General features: G+C 46.7%; 1 protein-coding gene across 2 annotated transcripts in view; it reads right to left on the bottom strand.

Moving 5' to 3' along the window:
* Positions 1–20,675, bottom strand: part of Trappc9 (trafficking protein particle complex subunit 9) — a 448,636-nt gene that overhangs the window by 289,319 nt on the left and 138,642 nt on the right. For both annotated transcript variants that reach the window (XM_055626329.1, XM_055626330.1), the window contains one exon: positions 12,070–12,194. In XM_055626329.1, coding sequence (XP_055482304.1) covers positions 12,070–12,194 — 125 coding nt within the window. The remainder of the gene's footprint in view (positions 1–12,069; positions 12,195–20,675) is intronic.

Raw genomic sequence — 20,675 nt, 5'->3', positions numbered from 1 at the left:
GATGCAATTCAAGGAAGGAATAAAAAGAGAGAGATAAAAACTTGGGGACATCTTGGCATGGGTTTGGGGACTACACTAGGGATAGGCGCTGAATGGATCATCCTAACTGACCTTGACATTAATACAAAGGCGCTGCAGCAACTGAAAACAAATCTCCATTATTTCTCTCTTATCCTTGTATAAGATCTACAAGGGAAACAGCCTAGCCTATTCCACCCTCACCCCATGCAATGAGTGACCCGAGGCCCCAGAAGCACAGTAACTTTCCAAATGAAGCAGGAATACAGGATGGACCTTTGGTGAGAGCCCACGGGGCTTTCTGCTATTTACACCGAACAGCCTTGCCACTGGGACTCTTCTGCCCTGCTACTGGGGTGATCCAGATGAGATGCACTGATGTGAGTTTTAATTTCCTCTCTGTGCTAGATATGTATTGACATTTGGGCCCCAATCCAACCCTTAGGGATATTTATTTAATGAATTTCGTGTTGCTTTTTAAAGTACCTGTATTGTTCAAGAGCACAGAATGAAGTGGGGGTAGGGGACCACAGGACACAGGAAACAAGCCAAGATCCAATGTGGGGTGCCTGCATGGGCTAATGACAGGACAGAGCAAGTGGTCTTCAGGACTCAGAGGGGTCTTCTCTGGATGCTCAAAGGACACCTGTGATGAACTGGCTGTTACCTGCTACTGTGACCAAGCCCGGTGCTTGACAAGTCAGAGGACAACTGTTCCCCTGGAGGCCTGTGCAGAAGAGTAAGGAAGAAACTCAGTGGCCAGGGGTGGCGGGGACAGTCAGGGCTCCACCCATGCCACCCTGCTCCAGAAACCCAGCCTGCATGTCACCTTTGTGCATTTATGGTAGCAGCACCCAGGGTCCTAACGGACTCTCTGGTTCATGCATGTCTCTGCACTGAGAGTCCCTAATGGCAAGGCCTGCTTCTCTTCTATGTGGTCCCAGGTACTTCCCTAGGACCCAGAACATCACTCTGTTCAGCAAACATTTATTGAGTATATTCAGCATGCCAGACACTGCGCTTCAAAAGGGAAGTTGTGACAGCGAGAAGGACAGAGGGGACAAATGATGCCAGCACAGCAGACGAAATATTGCAGCTGCAGAAGAGGCAAGGGTTTGAAAGGAGGGCTTCGTGGAAGGGATGCCAGGCCAGAACAAAGAGTAGGGCTCAAGGCAAGGAGCAAAGCATACATCTCAGACTTGAATGGTCTAGTCGTTAAAATGCACAGCCTGGTCCAGGAGGTCTGCAACGGGATCCTCTCGTCTGTGTCTCCCACTGGCTTGCAGAAACGCCAATGGTGGTAGCTGATATTCTCAAAGCGCTAGCTGGGGTGAGTGACCCTGAAGCTGAGCATGCTGATCCACAGCCCCTTGCTTTGTCCAACCCAGTGGTTCTCAACCTGTGGGTTGTGACCTCTTTGGAGGTCATATGTCAGATATCCTGCATATCAGATATTTGCATTACAATTTGTAACAGTAGCAAAATTATAGTTAGGAAGAAGCAACAAAGTAATTTTATGGTTAGGGGTCACCACAACGTGAGGAACTGTGTTAAAGGGTCACACCATTAGGAAGGCTGAGAACCATTGCTGTGGATTTGGCCTCTTGAGAGGAAGGTCCTGTTTGCCCTTCCTCGCTAAGCACTACTAACCTTCTTGTCTGCCTTAGTGAACGTTTTTTATTTTGTTTTTTAAGAAAGAAAAGAGAAAGTTCTGGAATTTTCCAGGAATGCCTCAGTTTAAAAAAAAAAAAAAAAAACACTTAGTTGATGTTTTCTAAATTTTATCCTAAACTTTTCCAGAAAAAGAGTGCCTCCTCGCCCTCATTCTACAATGCCCACTGTGCATACTGCATACGTTATATCCGTCTCCCCAGAGCAGTTCTGATTTCAAATATTTTCTCTCACTGTCAATTTCTAGGTTTTGTCAGATGGCAGGTCTTAATATTAAATTTAAAAGCACAGTCTTACCTCTACTGAGTCACTCCGGTGCTGGAGGCATTCTTACCTAACAACTCCCACTCACTAAGTCAATATTACACCCCTGGGCTCACCGAATGGGAAGAATACGGAAAAGGATGGTATGGTAGTGTGGGGCCCAGGCACAGGGCGGCACCTCGCTCTACGCAGAGGCCCAGAGATGGGCACAAATACAGCAGTGTCTGCAGCAGAGATCCGTGACAAAAGGGAGGGTGGTACCCTCCACTCACGGATGACCAGGTCGGGTGTGGCAGGGAAGGGAAGGCCTGGGAAGAAAAGGACATCCCTCGCAGGGATGTGAGAGTCTTCCACACGATGATGCCCCCTAGCGGCCGCATTAACCATGTTAGCTATCACAAGGAGTGCCTGCTCCTCAGCTTCAAGTCCCCCACCCCGAGCAAAGAAGCTGACGTCACAGGTTGCTGCGAGATGAGAACAGCTCACCCTCTACTGTCAAAGTATTGAGCCTTCTACAGATTAATGGCCATGCCAAAAGGCCACGGAGACCAACTCAACAAAGCTCCCTCTGGCCAAACTGTGATAATCCGAGCAATGACTATGGCGACTGTAAGTAGATTGAAACACTGAGTCGACAAAAATCCGAGTGTCTGTGATGATGCTAAAAGCTGGGCCACAGAATTTGAAGACCCTTTTGAGTTAGGAAATAAAGGTTGGGGATGTGCTTCTGGGTCATCAAATGGCCCCAGCAGATGAGCTAAGTTGAGTTCTAATTTATAGAAGGACACCTTCGAGAAGCAGAAATAAGAAAGCATTTTCTAGAGAACAAACATGGCATTACTGACTCAGGCAAAGACTGCCAGTGGATTTTAAAGCCAGGTATAATGGGTGAAGAACCAGCGCAGAAATATTCCGATGCGAAAGGAGATGCCACTGGGATTTGGGCCTTGTCATCCCACCCAAGGCATCCATTCCCAATGTTGGTGAGACAGCCACCTCCAATGTCAAAAGTATTTCTTCTCAAAAATTCTCTTACTCGTAATGAGTGAAAGTACAAAGGACATGTGTCAGGTGAGTGCTCAGCCACAGGGGGGAGCGTCTAAATCACTCCTGCTCCAAGACTCAGGGGTCATCACAAAACAGAGAATGGAAAGAGTGAGAGCCAAGGTCCAGGAGCAAACAGTGTCTTCTGGACAGGACAGGAAAACAGTACTCACGAACTCACAGTAGCTGTGGTTGCCTGCACAAGACCCACACAAGATCAAGCCAGTGAACATTCCAGTGTAGAGGTGGGAGGGGACTGTGTACTCCCGCTCCTCACTGAGGACTTCTGGGAAAGGGAGAGTCAATTTCCTTTAAGAGTTGAGCTAGGTCAACCAAGCTCTAGTGGCTAGCCACATACCCAGGAATATATGGGCAACACAAATTGAACTTACTGTTTTATTTAAAAGGGGGAACATAAATTTAGGGTGGGGGAAGGGAGGTAGGAATGTATATGAGAGGAGTCAGACAGAAGAAAAGGAGTGAATATGATCAAAATATTGTATAATTAATAAAAATATTTTTAGGAAAAAACTTTAAAAGATAAAAATGAATGCCAGTTTCAAATTAGAAAGCAAAGTGACAATCATTTCTCCCTGCATATATCTTCACTTGATTCTTCAGAATCCAGAAAAGCAATGCCATTCTTTAAAACTTGAGTGCTTGCTTCAATCTTATAAAGAAAAGTTCAGTCAGTTATATGCAAGTTTCTCAAATCTTTGTGTGGAAGAAGTAAGGCTAACTGAAATCACAAAACATGTATAGACCGATTAACATGAGAAATGCCCCCAGGGGCATGCACAGCACCCAGCATCGTAAGACTGACAGACACTGAGCTATAGCCCTTCCAGGAACAAATTGTTCAAGATGACATGGATTCTGCTAATACCAACAGAGTTATTAAATCATGTAAAAATATTGAGGCTGCCAATTAAAAATAAGAATAAACAATAATTTCAATATAAAAGGATTCTTAGCATCACTAGGAGTTAAGAGATTTTTAGTAACAACAACAGGGGAAGTTTTACCTGGCAACTCAAGAGACTTCAAAAGCAGTTCATACTGTACAATGCATGAGCTGGAGTTCTAAAAGCATCGGAAATATGTTTTTTTTTTCTAGATTTATAAGACTAGAAATGCAAAACTATGCTACCTAGGAAAACCAAAGACATCAGTAAAAGCACCATTCGTAAGAGGGCACTATGCAGGGCTCACTAACTCGGGATGCATGGTTTAAGGGCCGTGATACAGAGAAAATCGGGTGATTATAAACTTAAACCTAAGCAGGAATTCTCAGGAGACTAACCCTTCACTGGCTACAGCAAAAATGGAGGGTTTGGATCAGGCATGCCCTGAATGAACGCGTTAAAAATGAAAGGGAATAACACAAGTAGAGGAATGCATGTAAGATGGGCAAGGAGTCTGCGTCCAGGCGCCCACTCAGGCTCTGTGTGACTGGCATCCCGGCAGGCAGGAAAGCAGAGCTGGACAGCATGATCAGAACACACGGGCCACTGCTTTGTTCCCCCTACACTCTGCACCATATGTACCCATGTTGCCTTGAAGCTATGCTTGTCTCTTCATATTCTCAGTGCTGACTCTCACGACTGATAAATGTTACAGCCCCCAGGAATGCTGCTGAGTCCCTCCTTGATCCTTCTATCTTATTCAAACTCTGGCCAACCTATTTCTGCAACCCTCAAATCCTACATATCAGATTTCCTCCTAAATATGATGTGTGTTTCAAGGCAGGAAGCTACATCATGACCAGAAGAGAACTTATCCCAGGAATGCAAGGTTGGTTTAACATTCGAAAATGAGTTAATTCATCTTATTAACAAGCTAGATTGAAAAACCCACATGACCATTTGGAAGCATCTAAGAAAATTTAGTTCAGGTTCCTGGATTTCTCTGTTAATCTCAGCAAATCAGGGATACAGGGTGCACTGAGATAAAAATAATTATCTTCTACATTTCAGAACTCCTAAAGTCAGCTAAGGCCTTTTCCACAGCTTCCAACTGTTTTATGCATTATCCACTTCTGTTTTTACTTTTTTGCTTCTTTTCTTCAAATTCCCTTCATGGACACTTGGTAATTCTGTTTCTTCCCTTTCTTGGCATACAAGGAAGAAAACCCAAGCTACTCGAGTTTTGGCTGACAGCACTAACAAAACCATGTAGTCCTGAGTCCCATACAGCCTCAAGGTAGCTCCATGCCACACGACACAGTACAGAGTCCCCACTTATCCTCTTGGCTTATCTCCTTACCTCATCTGCTACCAGACCATTACCACAGCATTGTTCCAAACATGTCCAAGAAATGCCCCTCCCGTGTGTTGACGTAGGCCCTGTCATTCGCCCAGCCTTCCTTGCCAACGCTCTCTGCTTCATTCTGCCCACCTCTTCACTAGCCACCCATTGTCCTTTAGTGGTAACAATCACTTACTGGCCACACACGTGCAGCCAGACTCTCTCCTGGCACGGGGAGCGAGGAGAGAGTACCTTTTGAGGAACTGCCTTTGAGGAACTTTGGGGTTTTAGAGTGTGATGGAGAAGGAGATGGCCAACAGCTTTGCTGAGTTCCAAGAGATCACATAGCAAGTCCATGCATAGATGTGGTGCCATGTATCTGCTCCTTCCAAAGGAAGGCAGTCCTTTTCTGCCTTTGGGATCTGTGGAACCCACCTCACTACAGGCACTCTAGCTAGGGTATAAAGGCTCATCCTCATTTCATAGGTGACTTACTTGAAGGAACCTGTCCATTGTGACAAAGCTGGCTAAAAGCAGGGGTTACTTCAGGTCTATCTGACATCAAATAAACAGGGGGTTCTTCCTCCCTTGTCTTGCCCTCTTTGATAAAGTGTAGATACTTGTGGAGGGGTGTATAAGAATTATTTTGATTTGATGTAGTCTCTAAACGGCTTTGGATTTTAAGGGACTAATCATGTCACCTAAATGTCCTTACCCAAAGCAAACCTACTGCTTACTGTCAGTCATTCCAAATGGCAGACTTAACTCAGTTTTCTTGCTTATTGCAAGAATGCAATAAAAGTGCACGCTTTCTTCTCCTGTCTGGCTCTTGCCCGTTGTCTGCAGATCAATCATCCTGAAGGTGATGGCAGAAGCCAGCTCACGGTAATAGTCCCACAAGATCTGCCTGGCTCTGAGAAGGCACCCTGTGTCCCTGGGGACCCTGCAGATGAACCGTGCGGCCCTTTGCAGCACAGGGTCATGGATTCAAAGATTGGATGGCTTCTGCTGCTGTGCAACCATCAATCCTAGTTGTGAGAACATCTGGGCTGGAGCAGGCAGGATTTCATATCACTATGCAGAGGTTTCCAGATGAGACCAGATCAGCCTAGACTTAATTTTAATTATGTGCTTATGTCAGGGTCTTATGACAAATGATTATGAAAATGCCTTTCGGGTACCCAGGTACTATATATAAGTCTGTCATAGAAGTACCTCAAAATGAGCTCCTGTTTTTACCATATGCCCGTCTCTGTGAGGTACATCAGGAAGCCCTCTTAAGGTAAGGTGGTGGCGCATGCCTTTAGTCCTAGCACTTGGGAGCCAGAGGCAGACAGATCTCTGCATTCTTTGAGGCCAGCCTGATCCACAGAGTAAGTTCCAGGACAGCATGGGCTACACAGAAAAAAACTATCTGGAAAACAGTCCTACTGATAATAAAGACTAAAAGGGGAAAACAATGTTTCCGTTTTTTTAGGCAACGGTCCCCAAAGTAAGGTCTTTACCTTATTGGCATCACCCAGGAATATCCCAGAAACACACATTTCCGGGCCTCAGCAAGCCCTCCAGGCAATTGTAGGGCAGGCTAAAACTACTGCAAAGAGCTGCACAGCAGCCCCAGGGAGTGGAGCGTGGCTCTGGAAGCCATTTCACTACTTTTCTGGCTGATCAGTTCCACGTTCCCTGAGAGTATATACTGTGTGTGTGTGTCCCTTGCAAAGCGGGGAATGAAGACGTCAGTAAGTCTAGGAAGTCTCTATCTTTAATTAACTTGCAATCACCTGGGGGGGGGAATAACTGACATAAGAATTCTTCAAATGTTGGCAGCTTCTGTTAGCAAGCAAATAATGACCCGCTGCGTCAGTGACCCGCAGTATGAGGAGCTGTGTACACCTGTCCCTCTCTCACCAGGGCTGTGGTGAACCCCTGCAGGCCTTCTCTCCAAACCAGAAACAGAAGTCGCACCCGTCTCCGCCTGTGCCTGACCTCAGCAGGCATCACAACCTGGTGTTTACTTCTTCAGTATTCGTCCCCGGCTAGAATGTGACTCAGACTCTGTGCACGGCTCTGCGATTAGCATCCAGAACTGACAATGTACTGGTTAACTGCTCACCAGCTGCTGAACACAGGAATTGGACAAAAGCTGCCAGAGGGCTAGGGAGATGGATCAATAGGGGCAGCACTGCCCTGGCAAGCATGAGGACCCAAGTTTAGATCCCTTCAAAAAGCCTGTCCTGGTGGTGCACACACGTGACCCTAGCGATGCAGAGATGGGAAGAGAAGACACAAGGGCCCCTGGAAGCACATGGACCAACTGGCCTACGTGGTGACGTTCCAGGCTAATGGAAAACCCTTTCTCAAACAAAAGGCAGGGATGGGGCTGCAGAGATGGCTTGGCAGGCGAAACCCCTTCCTGCTCTTCTAGAGGATCTGAGTTCAGTTCCCAGCACCCACACCAGGCAGTTCACAGGTGCTTGTTCGTCCAGCTCTAGGAGACCCAATTCCTCTGGTGTTGAGGGAACCTACATTTATGCATGCATGCTTATAAACAGACATGCACACATATGCATAATCAAATGCAAAACAAAACTACAGTGTAGAAGACACTGTAAGACCAACACCCAAGGTTATTCTCTGATTTCCACACACATGCCCTCTACACACACACACCTACACATGAATCCACACACAAACATACATGCTGCAGAAGGCTTCACACAAGAGCCGTGGTCACAAAAGGTCTCAGCTTTGGGCTACCTAGATCTGGAGGAATGGTTCTTTGGCCTCTCTTAGCATTTGTTTTAGAATTCCACAGACAGCGGGCTCTCTTGCCAGTTCTCCCTTCTAAATTTCTTATTAAGTTTTGAAATCATTGAGCAGATTAAAGGATTCCTGTGAAGCTTTTATGCTTAAACTTTGCAGAGAAAATTCCCTGTCTCTGTAACTATCACTGGGACAGATTAGAAATAATTTGGAGCTGAATTGGATTTGCTATTCTGTGAGCTTTTCTTATCTACCAGGACTAATAGCAGACACTTCCCTCCCTACAAGGGCAGGGAGGAAGGCTTATTATCTGCCTTACACAGAGTGGAAAGTGAGGTCAGATAGACCAAAAGGCTTAGACATGACTATTTCATCAATATAGCCTGAATCAATAGAGGATGTTCTGTATCCCATAATAAGTTCAAAAGCACAGAAATTGTGCAGGCTGAGACACTGTGGTGTGGTAGAAATGACTTATGCACAAGCCTTGGAATCAGAAGTACCTGGGCTAGATTTAACTTCTTCTTAAAGGCTGCCTGGCCTTGGACATTCCCTTCACCTTGTGGAGATATGTCCTAATTTCTGCTGAGTGATGAGCAATCGTAGCCCTGGAAGACAGAGAGGCCCCTGGTGGGCATCAGAGCCTCTCTGGTCCCCTCCTCTCTGGACTCAGCAGGCTCAATGCTTGACCTCCCTGAGTTGCCAGCAGTCTAGAAGACTTGGAGCCTGAGGCTGGAACTGGATGTCTGGGGGCCATCTTACCTCTTCTACATAATTACTGGACTGATTCTAGTCAGTCAGCCATTGCACCCAGGGCACCGTGTTTTCATTGGAAAGAGAGCCTGCCTGCCTCCAAAGTCAGTGGTGAGAATGACACAGCTTGGTGGAGTGTGAGCACCACAAGGGACCCAGTGAGTGCCTGGAATTGAGGCAGGTGACAGTGGCAGCTTCACTACTGTCTACATGGTTATCTCCTCCAGGGCATCTGAATGTCCCGGTCGCCATGTTGTCTGCAGAGTCTCACCCTGCACTGCAGCCTGGTCTAGTGCCCTTTGTTGAAGAAGCTCCTCTTCTGATGCCTCCTGCTCAGGGACTGCCTACTGTACTGCCCTACCTCTACCACACCCCTTCTCTGCCCACTTGGCAGAAGGAGGCCTACATTAAGACCCAACACTTGCTGTGGAAGCTCCAGACCTGAGTTCAATCCCTTTAACCCACTGTGGAAGAGAAGAGAGAGCTCTGCAAGTTGTCCTGTGACCACACGCATGCCATGGCACATGCACACTAATTCTTACAAGCACACACACTAACCCTAATCCTTATACAAGTTTTTCTCTGACTCCTCCAGATGCAGCAGAGCAGGAACACACATGAGAAAGAAAAGGGGGTGAGGGGACAGAAAAGAAAGGGAAAGGAAGGGAAGGAAGAAAGGGAAGGGAAGGAAAAAAGAAAGAATGCTATTTGCTTAACCTGAATTCTTTGTAAAATCTTCCAGTCTACCTATTTTTAACTATAATTATTAAAGTGCAAAAGCATGTAAGAGCTTCAAGAAAGATCTAGCTGTTCATGTTAAAGCCAGCATCTCTGTGTGGCGCTGAGAGAACATCACAGGGATTCTGCAGAGCCTAGGTCAAGCCTTGCCCTGTGAAGCATCAGAGTAGCTGGTCAGACAGTAGAAGCTCTTCTCTATTCCAAGATGGCAGAGACTACACTGGCACTAGATGCCAGACTTTGTTAAGTGCTACACATGTCCATGAATGAAGTTGCTTTCTTAACTTTCCCTTCCTGGTTTATCAACATGGGAGAGTTGCACCTGTGAGTTTTCTGATGTTAAGCTAACCTTGCCTTCCACAGATGAGCCCAGTTGATGCTGTATGTTCTTTTAGGCAGCATAAGCTTAACTCCTGCTTTAGAGTTGTTAAAGCTGTCGGGGGGACAGTCTGCAGTGGTGATGTGTTGCTTTGTGTGGTGATTTTCTGCAGAATCTGTCTTATTCCTTCTTCTTGTTTTGCTTTTTTTCTTTCTTTCTTTCTTATTATTAATTGTTATTATTATAATATCATCATCACTATTGTATGTGACAGCTGGGAAAGCGCACATGCCATAGGAGACATGTGATGGTCAGAGGACAATCTTTAAGTGTCAGTCCTCTCCTTCCACCTTCATGTGGGTTCCAGGCATTGCCCCCTGGTCGTCAGGCACGCACGGCAAGTATCTTTAGCCCTGAGCCATCCCACTGGCCGTATTCCTCCTTTCGTGGTTTTCCTGAAGTAGTTTACACAGATGTCCTATTATCTCTCCCTTTGGAAGCTTCTCTGTGGGAAGGTTTTAACAAGAACTTTCTTTCCTTGATGGATGCAGAGCTACCTGCTAACCTATCTCATCCTCTGCATAAAGCGGTTCTTAATGTGCCTCCCTTATCCTCCTCATCTCGGCAAAGCCTGTGCAGAGGCTCCCTGCCTCGGTCCTGATACTGGTAATTTACATAATTACTCCTTAATCAATCTGGCTAGAAGTCGATAAATTTCACTGACTTTCTCTAAGAACAACCTGCTGGTTACTTTGTCTATTTTAGGGATTCTGTTTGTTTCTTAGTTCATTGATTTCTTCTCTGCTTTTTTTAATTATTATTATTTCCTTTCTGCTTACTTTGACTTCACTTTCCAACTTTTTCCCAAGTTCCTAAAGTTGAAGGCCAATCCTCAACTGCTCTGTGAGGTGCCACGGATGTAGCTGTGGCTGCTATGCCTGCGAGCTGCAGTCTCAAGAGACAGGGTGCTTATAAGGAGGGCAGGTGCCCTCCAAAACCAATGTGCAACGGGCCAAAGGCTCAGCGTCCCTGGCAAGCTTTGGCTTTGTCAAGACTCCAGCATTCCTTCCAGCAAGCGACATGCAGGTGTGAGGTGGAAAGGAGGCCTGTTTAAGTACCAGAAGACAGAGTGGGGAAAGAGCTGTGGTGGTGTGCGCCAGGGCACTGGCTCTCGTATGGCCATGCCCCTTCTCTCTGTCTGATCCTGCTATGCTTCCAACAAGCCACACTGTGGGAGCTGTAGTGGCGCCCGGCAAGGTCCAACTTGGGTCTGTAGAGTTCAGCCAGCTCCGTGAGCTTGCACCCTCTCGGAGGGCACTCGGCAGAGCCCTTGTCCCATTTTGATAATACTGGAGCATTGCAGATAACATGTGATTCAAAAGGTAGCTACTGACCGCCAGTGATAGTTGGGGGAGGGCTAGACAATAGAAGCTAGCAACCGATCTAAGCCTGACCAGATACCAGGTAATTCACGCAAGGCAAAACCCAAAGATTGGCTCCCGGGCTAGCAGCTGCCACCCAGACTCCTCTTTCCTAATCTCCATTTTCTTTAGTAGTCAGGTCGAGCTCCTCTGTTGGCCCCTTCAGCCAATGGCGCACTCACATTGTGGCATGGGGATGGTAAACAGCATGCCAACAGGGTGGCATGAGCATCCTTGCTTAAACGGTGGATCTGTCCCTGTTCCCCAGTCACACCTCAGAGCCCTGTAGCACCCACTGTGCACTTCACGCCTGGGCAGGGCCTGAACTGGCGGCTGGGACTCGTATTCACACCCTCCTTACAAACACCGAGCTCTACTCCTGCCGGCCTTTGTGTCCTGCCCATCCCGCTTCACACAGAGAGCTCTACTAACTGTGGACTTACAAACCAGCACCTGCAAGAGTTGCCAAATGATTAAGAAAAATGCTATGAGGTGAAGATCCAAACTGAGAATTGAGCAATGAACACATTTCTCGAACAAAAGGGACAAGGGAAAATCACCTCCTCTGCTCACGGTCCTCAATGGCATACCTGCCTTCCCAGACTCTATGTCACAGCAAAACAAGAGCTTGTATACCCCAAGTACAAGGCACATGAGCAGCCTCAGGACTGCTGTCCAGAAATTCCACAAGACACAAAAACATGAGAAACCGTTTTCAACCTCACACCTCCAATCTCCGTCGGAACAGTACTCCAAATGCTGAGTTGGAAAGGGCTCTGGCAGAAACCAGGAGAGTCCGGGCAGCCTGTGCCTCCAAGAGGATGGACTAACCTTGAGGTGGCCAAGGTCCCCCGTCTTGCTGCCCTCAGATGGGTTGGTGGGTCTGCTCTCCACTCGGGGCCGGACGACCTGGCGGAAAGGACTGGACATGGGAAAGCCGCTCACGCTGATTCCATCTAGGAAGAAAGACAGAAGTCCCACGTAAAATGACTGTGTCGTGTGAGGCAGGGTTTGCTTTGTTTCTCAAAGTAGAAACAGGATGGAACATAGCAGTTATCAACTCCCTGGTTTAATTACAAGGTGGGAGGGTCTTCCTTGGGCATTCATTCACAATGGTAACAACACCCCTCAGCAGGCAGATTCCTTCTCCAGAGTAGTGAGGGAAAGCGGGTTTTCATGGTGAACGATGACCCAGAAGTTCCAGTGGGGCTTTCAAGGAAAGACACACTCAGTAAAGGTCCAACCAAAGTCAAAGCAGCTCCCCTGGACACCGGAGACCAGCTTCCAGTCAGACTGGCCACTGCAAGGGGAATAGAAGACTCTACCAAAATGCATTGCTTGCCATGTCCAGCTTTTCACCTTGGTGACAACCATCACAGATGCCCCAACATCCACAAGCCTGTGTCCCTTCCACAGTGCCTCCCCCCGGGTACACTAAGTGAAAGCAACCCTTCCCTCTGACTCCCAGAACCTTCTATGGCCTGAGAACTGTGTCTGCTATGTATTATCCAGGGCTGAACATGAGGAACCAAATCAAGGAACAGTGGGTACCAGGAAAGAGGGAAAATATGCATCTGCAATGCCTTGGAGCTGAAAAACTCTGGAACATGGGTACTTTGTGTGTGTGTGTATATGCACACACACACACATACACACACACACAAAACTTGCCTAGGGCTGAAGGGTTGTGCTTTCTAAGCCAGTGGAAGGTAGAAAAGACAGGTAGCCTCATACATGGGCCGGTTGTTTCCAGTTCCGTTCGGGCAGAAGCTTGGGGAAGAGCAGCTGAACACAGGACAGGGCAGCTGCAGAAGCAAAAGAGATGAACTGGGACAAGCTGTCACAGGACACACTTAGAAGGAGCTCTCTTCAGCTTGGGAGGTGGGGAAGGACAGAAATGATATGTGATTGTCCTACCTGTCTTTATGCCAACACAGGCAATCCCAAACAGAATGCAAAACAGATTTGTCAGGCAATTAATAGGAAGACAGGAGGAAAAAGTCACAGATGGATGAAGGCAGCCTACTAGGACCAAGGAGTTTGCCGGTGCTATTAAGATGGAGGGCATGGAAGAATGGTTTGAGCCATGAATAGACATGTGCTTGTCACAAGAACTTCACAGCTACCGTTTATAGTGTTCAATCTTTCCATTAGGAGAAACGCAGTGGGCAATTTCAGGATGTGATTCTGCATGCTAAAATAACACTTCTCTGCAATTCAACTACAACATCACAATCATGACAACTGGGAAATGACAGCTAAAAGCAGGCACTAGCACTGGAGAGAATGCGGCCACAGTGGCCACAGGAGCATATATCTAAGAACTGACAAGGTGTGTGCGTGGCTGCAGAGGAGCTGGCCTTTGAGCTGGGACACACAGCTCTCAACATTATCCAATCACCTAACTCACAGGTAGCACAGAAGTGTCCCTGGAGACACTCTCCAGCATTTCTCCCACCCTTGCTTTCACAACTCCACCCACCCTTGACCTCACATCTCCAGAGTCTCGAACCTTTTGCTGAATTTATCCCAGTGTCCTCAGTCCAAGGTTTTCAGCCCATCAGCCTCAGACTGCTCCCAGAGTCTCCAACCTATAGACAACCTGTTGTAGGACTTTCTGTCCCCCACAAGGATATGAGCCAGTTCCTCTTGTACCCAGAACCAACCCCTTCTCTCTGTTGAACCCTGGCAAACCTGATCCTGGATCTCAGTGGTCTTGGTCTGGCAGTGGGTACAAGTGCATGGAGGCATCTAACTCATTCCTCACTCCCTGCAAAGTGGGCATTACCATACTGATTCTACATGTGAGAGAGACAGCGTTTCCAACCAGGAGAGTGACTTCTTCAATGTTACACAACCCATCGACACGCAGCTAAAACGAGAACTCAGAACCACCAGCCATACTGAGTCAAAAAAACATACCAAGGTCACCAGCCCAGGCTGCTTGATAGCACCCCAGGGGGTCCAAACTGTTTACCAAGTCTCCACCAAACCTATGGTAAAGACCCCCAAATGGCTCAGCAACCAACCCCACTGACAGGGTATGTGTTCACTTTTTTATGCTTCCAGAAAGAAAAAGAAGTGAGAGAGATAAATAAGGCTAAATACACAATTTTTTTGTAGCAGGAACCTAAAAATAAACTTGAACAAAATGTAACTAAAATAAAATACACTTGCAAAGGTAAAAGAAGGCAATGGGTCTCTGGCGGGAGTCTGTCAGTGTAGGCTGTTGCAGGTAGAATATTTTTCAAAGAGGCTTTCTCGTGTATTCATAAAATCCATGGATGCCAAAAACACCCATCTGGTTATCATAAAATATGTCTAAGAAAACCAAAGCAGCAGAAGCAGTTGGCTAAGAAAATGAGCCAACACTCACCCTTGATTTCCACAGAGAAGGCAGCATGCTCGTTCATTCAGAAACTCTGCAATGTGCTTAGGAAAATAAAAATAACTTCTACAGTGGCAGTGGACTTCAAGTGGCACAGTCCCTGTCCTCCATGGACAGCGCTTTCCTTCCACTGGGTATACACAGCAGTCACAGCAGGCCTGAGGCCTTCTGCCTTGTTCCCATGTCTGGAGGTTCCCCCACTGTCCGCCTGAATGCAGAGTGCTTTGGAGTTCCCAGATTGCCCTACAGTTGCAGCTTTGAGTACAGGAGCTGCCAGTATGGATGAGTAAGTGACCATCTTTGCACAGGGACAGAAGGGATAGGTTAGTTTCAGGCTGGTTTTCAAGCTGCTGCTAAATCACTTCTTTGTAGAATAAGATGTCAATGGGAAGAGTGATGATTTCCTTGATACTAGAACAGGGACTACGGAAGGAAGGTAATTTGCAGTTGTCCTGGGGTGAGCCATGCACAATCCTCTGGAGAGCCTGCTTGGAGGGCACTAGTGCAGAGCTGTAGGGGAGATGGCCACTGGCGGTCTTGCTCTTCCTCTTTTTCCTGTGCGCTGCTACTGTACAGACCTATGTTTGCACATGGGGTTCAGCAGAGGCACCAGTGGCTGCCTAAACTCAGATGAGAACCAGCCCTGCTTCCCATGGGCAAGCACATTTTCTCTTGCCATCTTTCTGAAGAACAGACTGGGGGCAGGCTGCTCTGGGTAGTGGCATCAGAATAGGTTTTCAGAGTCCAGGGCTATACACAAATCACATTTCACTGTGTATTGCTTCACAGTTGACTGACAGTTGAAGCTATGGTTATCACTGTGGCTGAGGAAACTGTGGCCGGGGATTGCTTTTATTTGTGGGCCATTGTTCTGCAATCAGCTGTATTCTCTTTCATGACCCGCCCGCTCCCCTGATGCTGTCCACTGAAATCTGAATAGTTGTTCGACATCTCTGCCCTGCTCTGCTGTTCTCTTTTGAGACTAGACATGGATTTTTAGAGTTCTGTCTTCTTTTTTAAAGAACAGTGACTCATCCTGAAGCACCCAGAAGCTGCAGGCAATGTGCCTGCAGTCTTAACGCAGAGCTCTTTCTTTCTGTCTTTGCAATTCCTAGATGCCTGAGTTTTTCCATAAACATACGTACGTTTGGGTTCTTTTTTGTTTTTAAAGAAAGCCTGAGATTTTGTTGAAGCTTTTTTTCCCCTCCGGTTAGAGAGCTTTAGGACAGATAGAATACTTATCAGCGCCTGGCACACTCACCAGGCATACAATTCAGTTACTTCCTGCCTGTTCCCTCAGGGTCCTCACTTATGTCCAGGACAGGAGATCACACCTGTCCTGCCCTCACCTCAGCACACCCGTGTGCCAACATGAGTTCCCTGAGAATCTGCCTGAATGCACCCTGGGTCTTTCTCATCCTACTGTCCAGATCATAAAAGAAAGTCCAGGATCTTTGTCTCTGTTCCTGCCTGCCTACAGCTTCCTCACTCAGCACTTGTCTCCTCAGCCTCAGGGCAGCTAGCTACTCCTTGGTTTCACTTGGAGAGTCCTGCTGTCAGCAGAAGCAGAGATTCACCCAGGGCTCCATGAGAAGCTTTCTACCTTGTCCCAAGATCTACCTTGTCCCAAAATGCCTCTCTCATCTGCCATCTGCCTTCAGGGACCAGATACATCCTATATGCAGTTCCTGGTCCTGTGGGGATTTCGGGTGGCTGAGCTTTGGTTCCTAGGTGCCCATTCCCCAGCTGGATCCCCATGGCACCCCCAGCTTCTTTCATTCTTGTTGAGCCTTTCTCTGCCTTCTTTTTAAACAACCAGGGTAGGCTGCTGCCCTCTCCCCAGCCAGCTTTAACCTTTCTTGGTACCATCTCTTCTCTGCCCACCGAGCCCCTTATAGAAGACATCCAGGGATGTGAGACTCTATGCCTTCAGCCTCTTCATAATCTGATCTGCCCATCTAGGCCTTGAGTGGTTCACTGGTAACTTTGGACAAATGTTCATTTTCCATTGCCTACTCCTCCCCTCCCCCCAAATATATGAGCTGAAATTGGCAGTCTATATGTTAGATTTTAATCCTGGCCTATGATTAGTTTTGAGCTGTGCTGGCCATTGTGCGTTGCTTTTGTTTTGTATTCTGTGGGTTGTCTGCTTTAGCTCCAAAGGAACAAAGCTAATGTGCTGGACAGCCTGCCCATCGTTATATTTAGCTGTGCCACCTACCTGCCTTCTGACTCACAGACAGTCATTTCACAGCACTGCAGCAGCCACAGGAAAGGTCAGCCTGCCCCTGCCTCCCTGGGGCTCATAGGAGAGCATCTCTGCGGATGCAGACAGCCTCACTCTGCCCACCACGCTTGCCCCAGAGGTCTGTTTAATAACTTATGAAGTATGTACATTGCTAGGCCCTCTGTTTGGCCAGCAGGTGGGAAGGTTGACTTTGTTCTTTGATTTAAATTCCAGTTGGAAAGGAACTTTCTAAGCCCCTGGGAGGGGGATTCAAGTGTTTGTCATTCATCAGCAACAGGTGATTGCACAGCAGGCAAGAGCCTGTCTGTGAACAATTGATCTCCCTGAGCTCATCATCACTCTCTCCAGCCAAGCTGTGACTCACCGAGAGACAACTGAAGGGGGGGGGTGGCTGTTCAATGGTGGGGACTATAGGTGTTTCTGTCCAAGCAGAAAGAGATGGTATCTGGCAAAGTACGGGTACAGACTACCCAAGCCCTTCCAATGTTGCTCTTGTCTCATGTCTGCCTTCTCTGTTTTCATTCAAGCTTTAACGCTTCTCATCTCTACTGCTTCTGTCACTGATGGTCTCCCAGCTGCTATCACCCCTTTCTGCTGTCTTCCTCATTGTCATCATCATGATCACACTGCTGAAGCAGAGTGGTTGCCTCACTTTGCTGCAGCTTGAGTCGGGACTTCTCACTGCCAAAATCAGTATACAAAGTAGGCACGCATGGACCTGCCTGGAGGCCATTTTTCTTCCCGCTCTTCTCCCTCATTTGCTCATATTCCAAAAGTACACAGCTCCTTGCATCTATCTGGCTTGTCTCTCCTTCACATTTGTTGCCTATAGCACACCCCACGGCTTCTCTGCCTTCGTCTGTGCTGTAGCTGCCTAGGATCTTTGAAATGCCAGCCCTCCTCCCACTGTCATTTAACTGGTATCAGGGTTACTGAAGGCACCAGGAGTGACTAGAGTGCTCAGCAAGGTTTGGAACCATAGGTTCCATAGTCAGCCTTCCCTCTGGAATAGACTGCTTTCCTTCCAGTGTAGTCAGCCTTCCTTCCTGTGTTGACAGCCTCCTTCCGGTGTTGACAGCCTTTCCTCTGGTATAGACAGCCTTCCTTCAGTCTAATCAAAAAGCTCCTACTCGTGCTCTGACTGCATTGTTCCAAAGCTTCAAACAGACCCAGTGGCAGTTCAGAGCCTGTGACAATGGGCTTCAAGTTCTTTAAAGTCATTTGTTAGAATTTTCATCCAAATTGCTTCAAATCCATAGATAAATTTTAGGAAAAAGAATTTCTTATGCCATTCAGTTTTCCTATCTATGACTATGGTCTAGGTCTTTAATGTCTGTCATGTGTAATGGTTTCCCAGCAACATATTATAATTTCCTCTGGAAAGGTCTTATGGGATTTTTAGACTCATTTCTAGATGCCTTATTCTTGAAGTCTAAAAATAGAAGTCTAAGTTTCATATAGCAATGAGCGTATGGATTTCAACGTTTGTGTTCATAGACTTCACCTACATCTCAGCAGGGTAATTCCAGCATGTTCTGCTTCCTTCCAGTCCTATTTCTGTTAGCATCTCTCTCTTGAGATACAAAACTATGGTTGCCACTCTGATGGATGCATCTGTCTCACAGGATACTAAACACAGTATCTGTCTTTTTAATCCTCTTTCTTTTATGTAAAATTAAATGAAGATGTTCTTTGACTTATGAAAGCAGAAGCCTCAAATCAATTTAAGTGTCCCTCCTTCCCCCTCAAGATTTGGCTGTTTGAGATCCATGCCAATGCTCATGTGTTTTCTTGCTATATGGTATATGCTATATGCTGCTATAAGCTTAGGCATTCTGCCACCCACAGAGATTTGGCTTGTTTTCAGTGACTCTGCTGTAGCCACTCTGTCTGCATTTAGACATGGGTGTACCCTAGCTTGCTCTGGTAGGCTGTAGACACACAGATGTTGAAAGCGGTTCTCTTCTCTTTCCCCTGCGCCTCCTCCACCTTTTAAAGCCAGGGGCCTAAGCATACTAATCATACTGCTGACTGCCAAAATGCCACCTCCTGACGGTATATGGTGAGGTATTTTGTTCTTTTGCTCTTTCAGTGTTATCTTTTCATGATCAGAATTTTTGTTTTTGTTTTTGGGTTTTTTTTTGTCTTCTGTTTTGTTTTTTTTTTTTTCTTGTGTTGTTGTTTTTGTTTTTGAGACAGGGTTTCTCTGTAGAGCTTTAGCTTTCCTGAAACTTACTATGTAGACCAGCCTGGCCTTGACCTCACAGAGCTCTGCCTGCCTCTGCCTCCTATGTGTCGCGATTAAAAGCCTGTGCCACCAAGTATACTTAGAATTTCTTTTTTTTTTTTCTTTTTTTTTCGAAGACAGGGTTTCTCTGTGTAGCTGTGACTATCCGGGACTCACTTTGTAGATGAGACTGGTCCCCAACTCACAGAGATAAGCCTGTCTCTGCTTCTGTGAGGGTTGGGATTAAAGATGTGTGCTGCCACACCCTGCTACTAGAATTTCCTAATTTTGTTATCTCTCTCTCTCTCTCTCTCTCTCTCTCTCTCTCTGTGTGTGTGTGTGTGTGTGTGTGTGTGTGTGTGTGTGTGTGTGTACTACTTTTTGTCTAGGAAATCTTTCCCTACAAACAGGTCATAAAAATGTTATCCTCTGTTCCCTATAAAAACTGTTGCTTTAGTTTTTATAATTAGGATTATGGCTACTTTGAGCTGGTTTCCCCTTTCCCTTCTCCCTCAGAGCTGCAGCCCCTCCCCTCCCCTCCCACCCCACCCCCACTCCCCACCAACAGGCATGTGCTATCTGCTGTACATATCCTATTCCTTGGGTTGTGGTTTCTTCCTGGCAGCCTGGTACCCAGTGTTGTGCTATCCCATGGAGCTCTGCCCTACTGGCCTGTTTGTGTGGTGCAGAAAGTCAGCTGCTGGCCACATATGGCTATGGGCATGTGAACAGTATAGGGTGCACCTAAGTATCTAAAGGACTGATTATTGATGTCACTTGATTTTAATTACTTTAAATTTAAGTATATTCCTCCAGTAGCTCCTATATTATACAGTACAAGTCTAGTGGGAGAGACGAAGCAATTTCACATAAATTAAAAAGTATTACTTTGCTAAACACTAGCGATAAAAAATGTATGGTGTTGAGTATATGGAGAGGGGCTGACCCAATTTAAAGGGCACAAGGAGGATTTTCTCCAGGAGTGATGTTAAGCTAAGATGCAGAGCATGAAGAGAACTTCAGCAGGTGAAGACTGGGGGATGAGAAAACAGGTTTGTGTGTGCAAAACCTCTGAGCAAAGAAAAAAGTGCATTTCAGGAATGTGAACATTTTCTGAAAGGGGTGTGTGTGTCTGTCTGTGTGTGTCTGTGTGTGACTATGTGTGTCTATCTGTGTATGTCTGTGGGGGAGAAAGAGGGAGAACAGGGGGTAGAGGGGAAGGGAGGAGGTGAGGGAAAGAGAAGGAAGAGAGAGAAAGATTAAAAGCTAGTTCTTAAGAGACCTGGGCCATCGGTGTGGAAGCTAATTTGTGGGGAGAAAAGATTTTATGCGACAGTCGAGGGAGCTTTTGCTTTTCATAATTTTTAAAATCAATGCTCTGCCTCAAAGCTTCGAGCCTAGAGCCTTGCTGGCTACTTAATGAAGACATACAATGTCTTTCCTGTAAGTTTAGATGTATGGATTCAAGCCCACTGTGGGGACTATTGCAGCCTTTAGTGTGTCCTTTGAGTCACAGCCCTCTAGAGAACTATGAGATGTGCCATGGGCGGGGGGGAGGGGGTGTGCTGGAGCAT

The sequence above is a fragment of the Psammomys obesus genome, unplaced genomic scaffold (assembly GCF_907164565.1).
Source record: "Psammomys obesus unplaced genomic scaffold, mPsaObe1.curated_primary_1811, whole genome shotgun sequence".
Taxonomy (NCBI): Eukaryota; Metazoa; Chordata; class Mammalia; order Rodentia; family Muridae; genus Psammomys; species Psammomys obesus.
The sequence above is the reverse complement of the archived record's forward strand: the minus strand, read 5'-3'. Positions and strand labels throughout refer to the sequence as shown.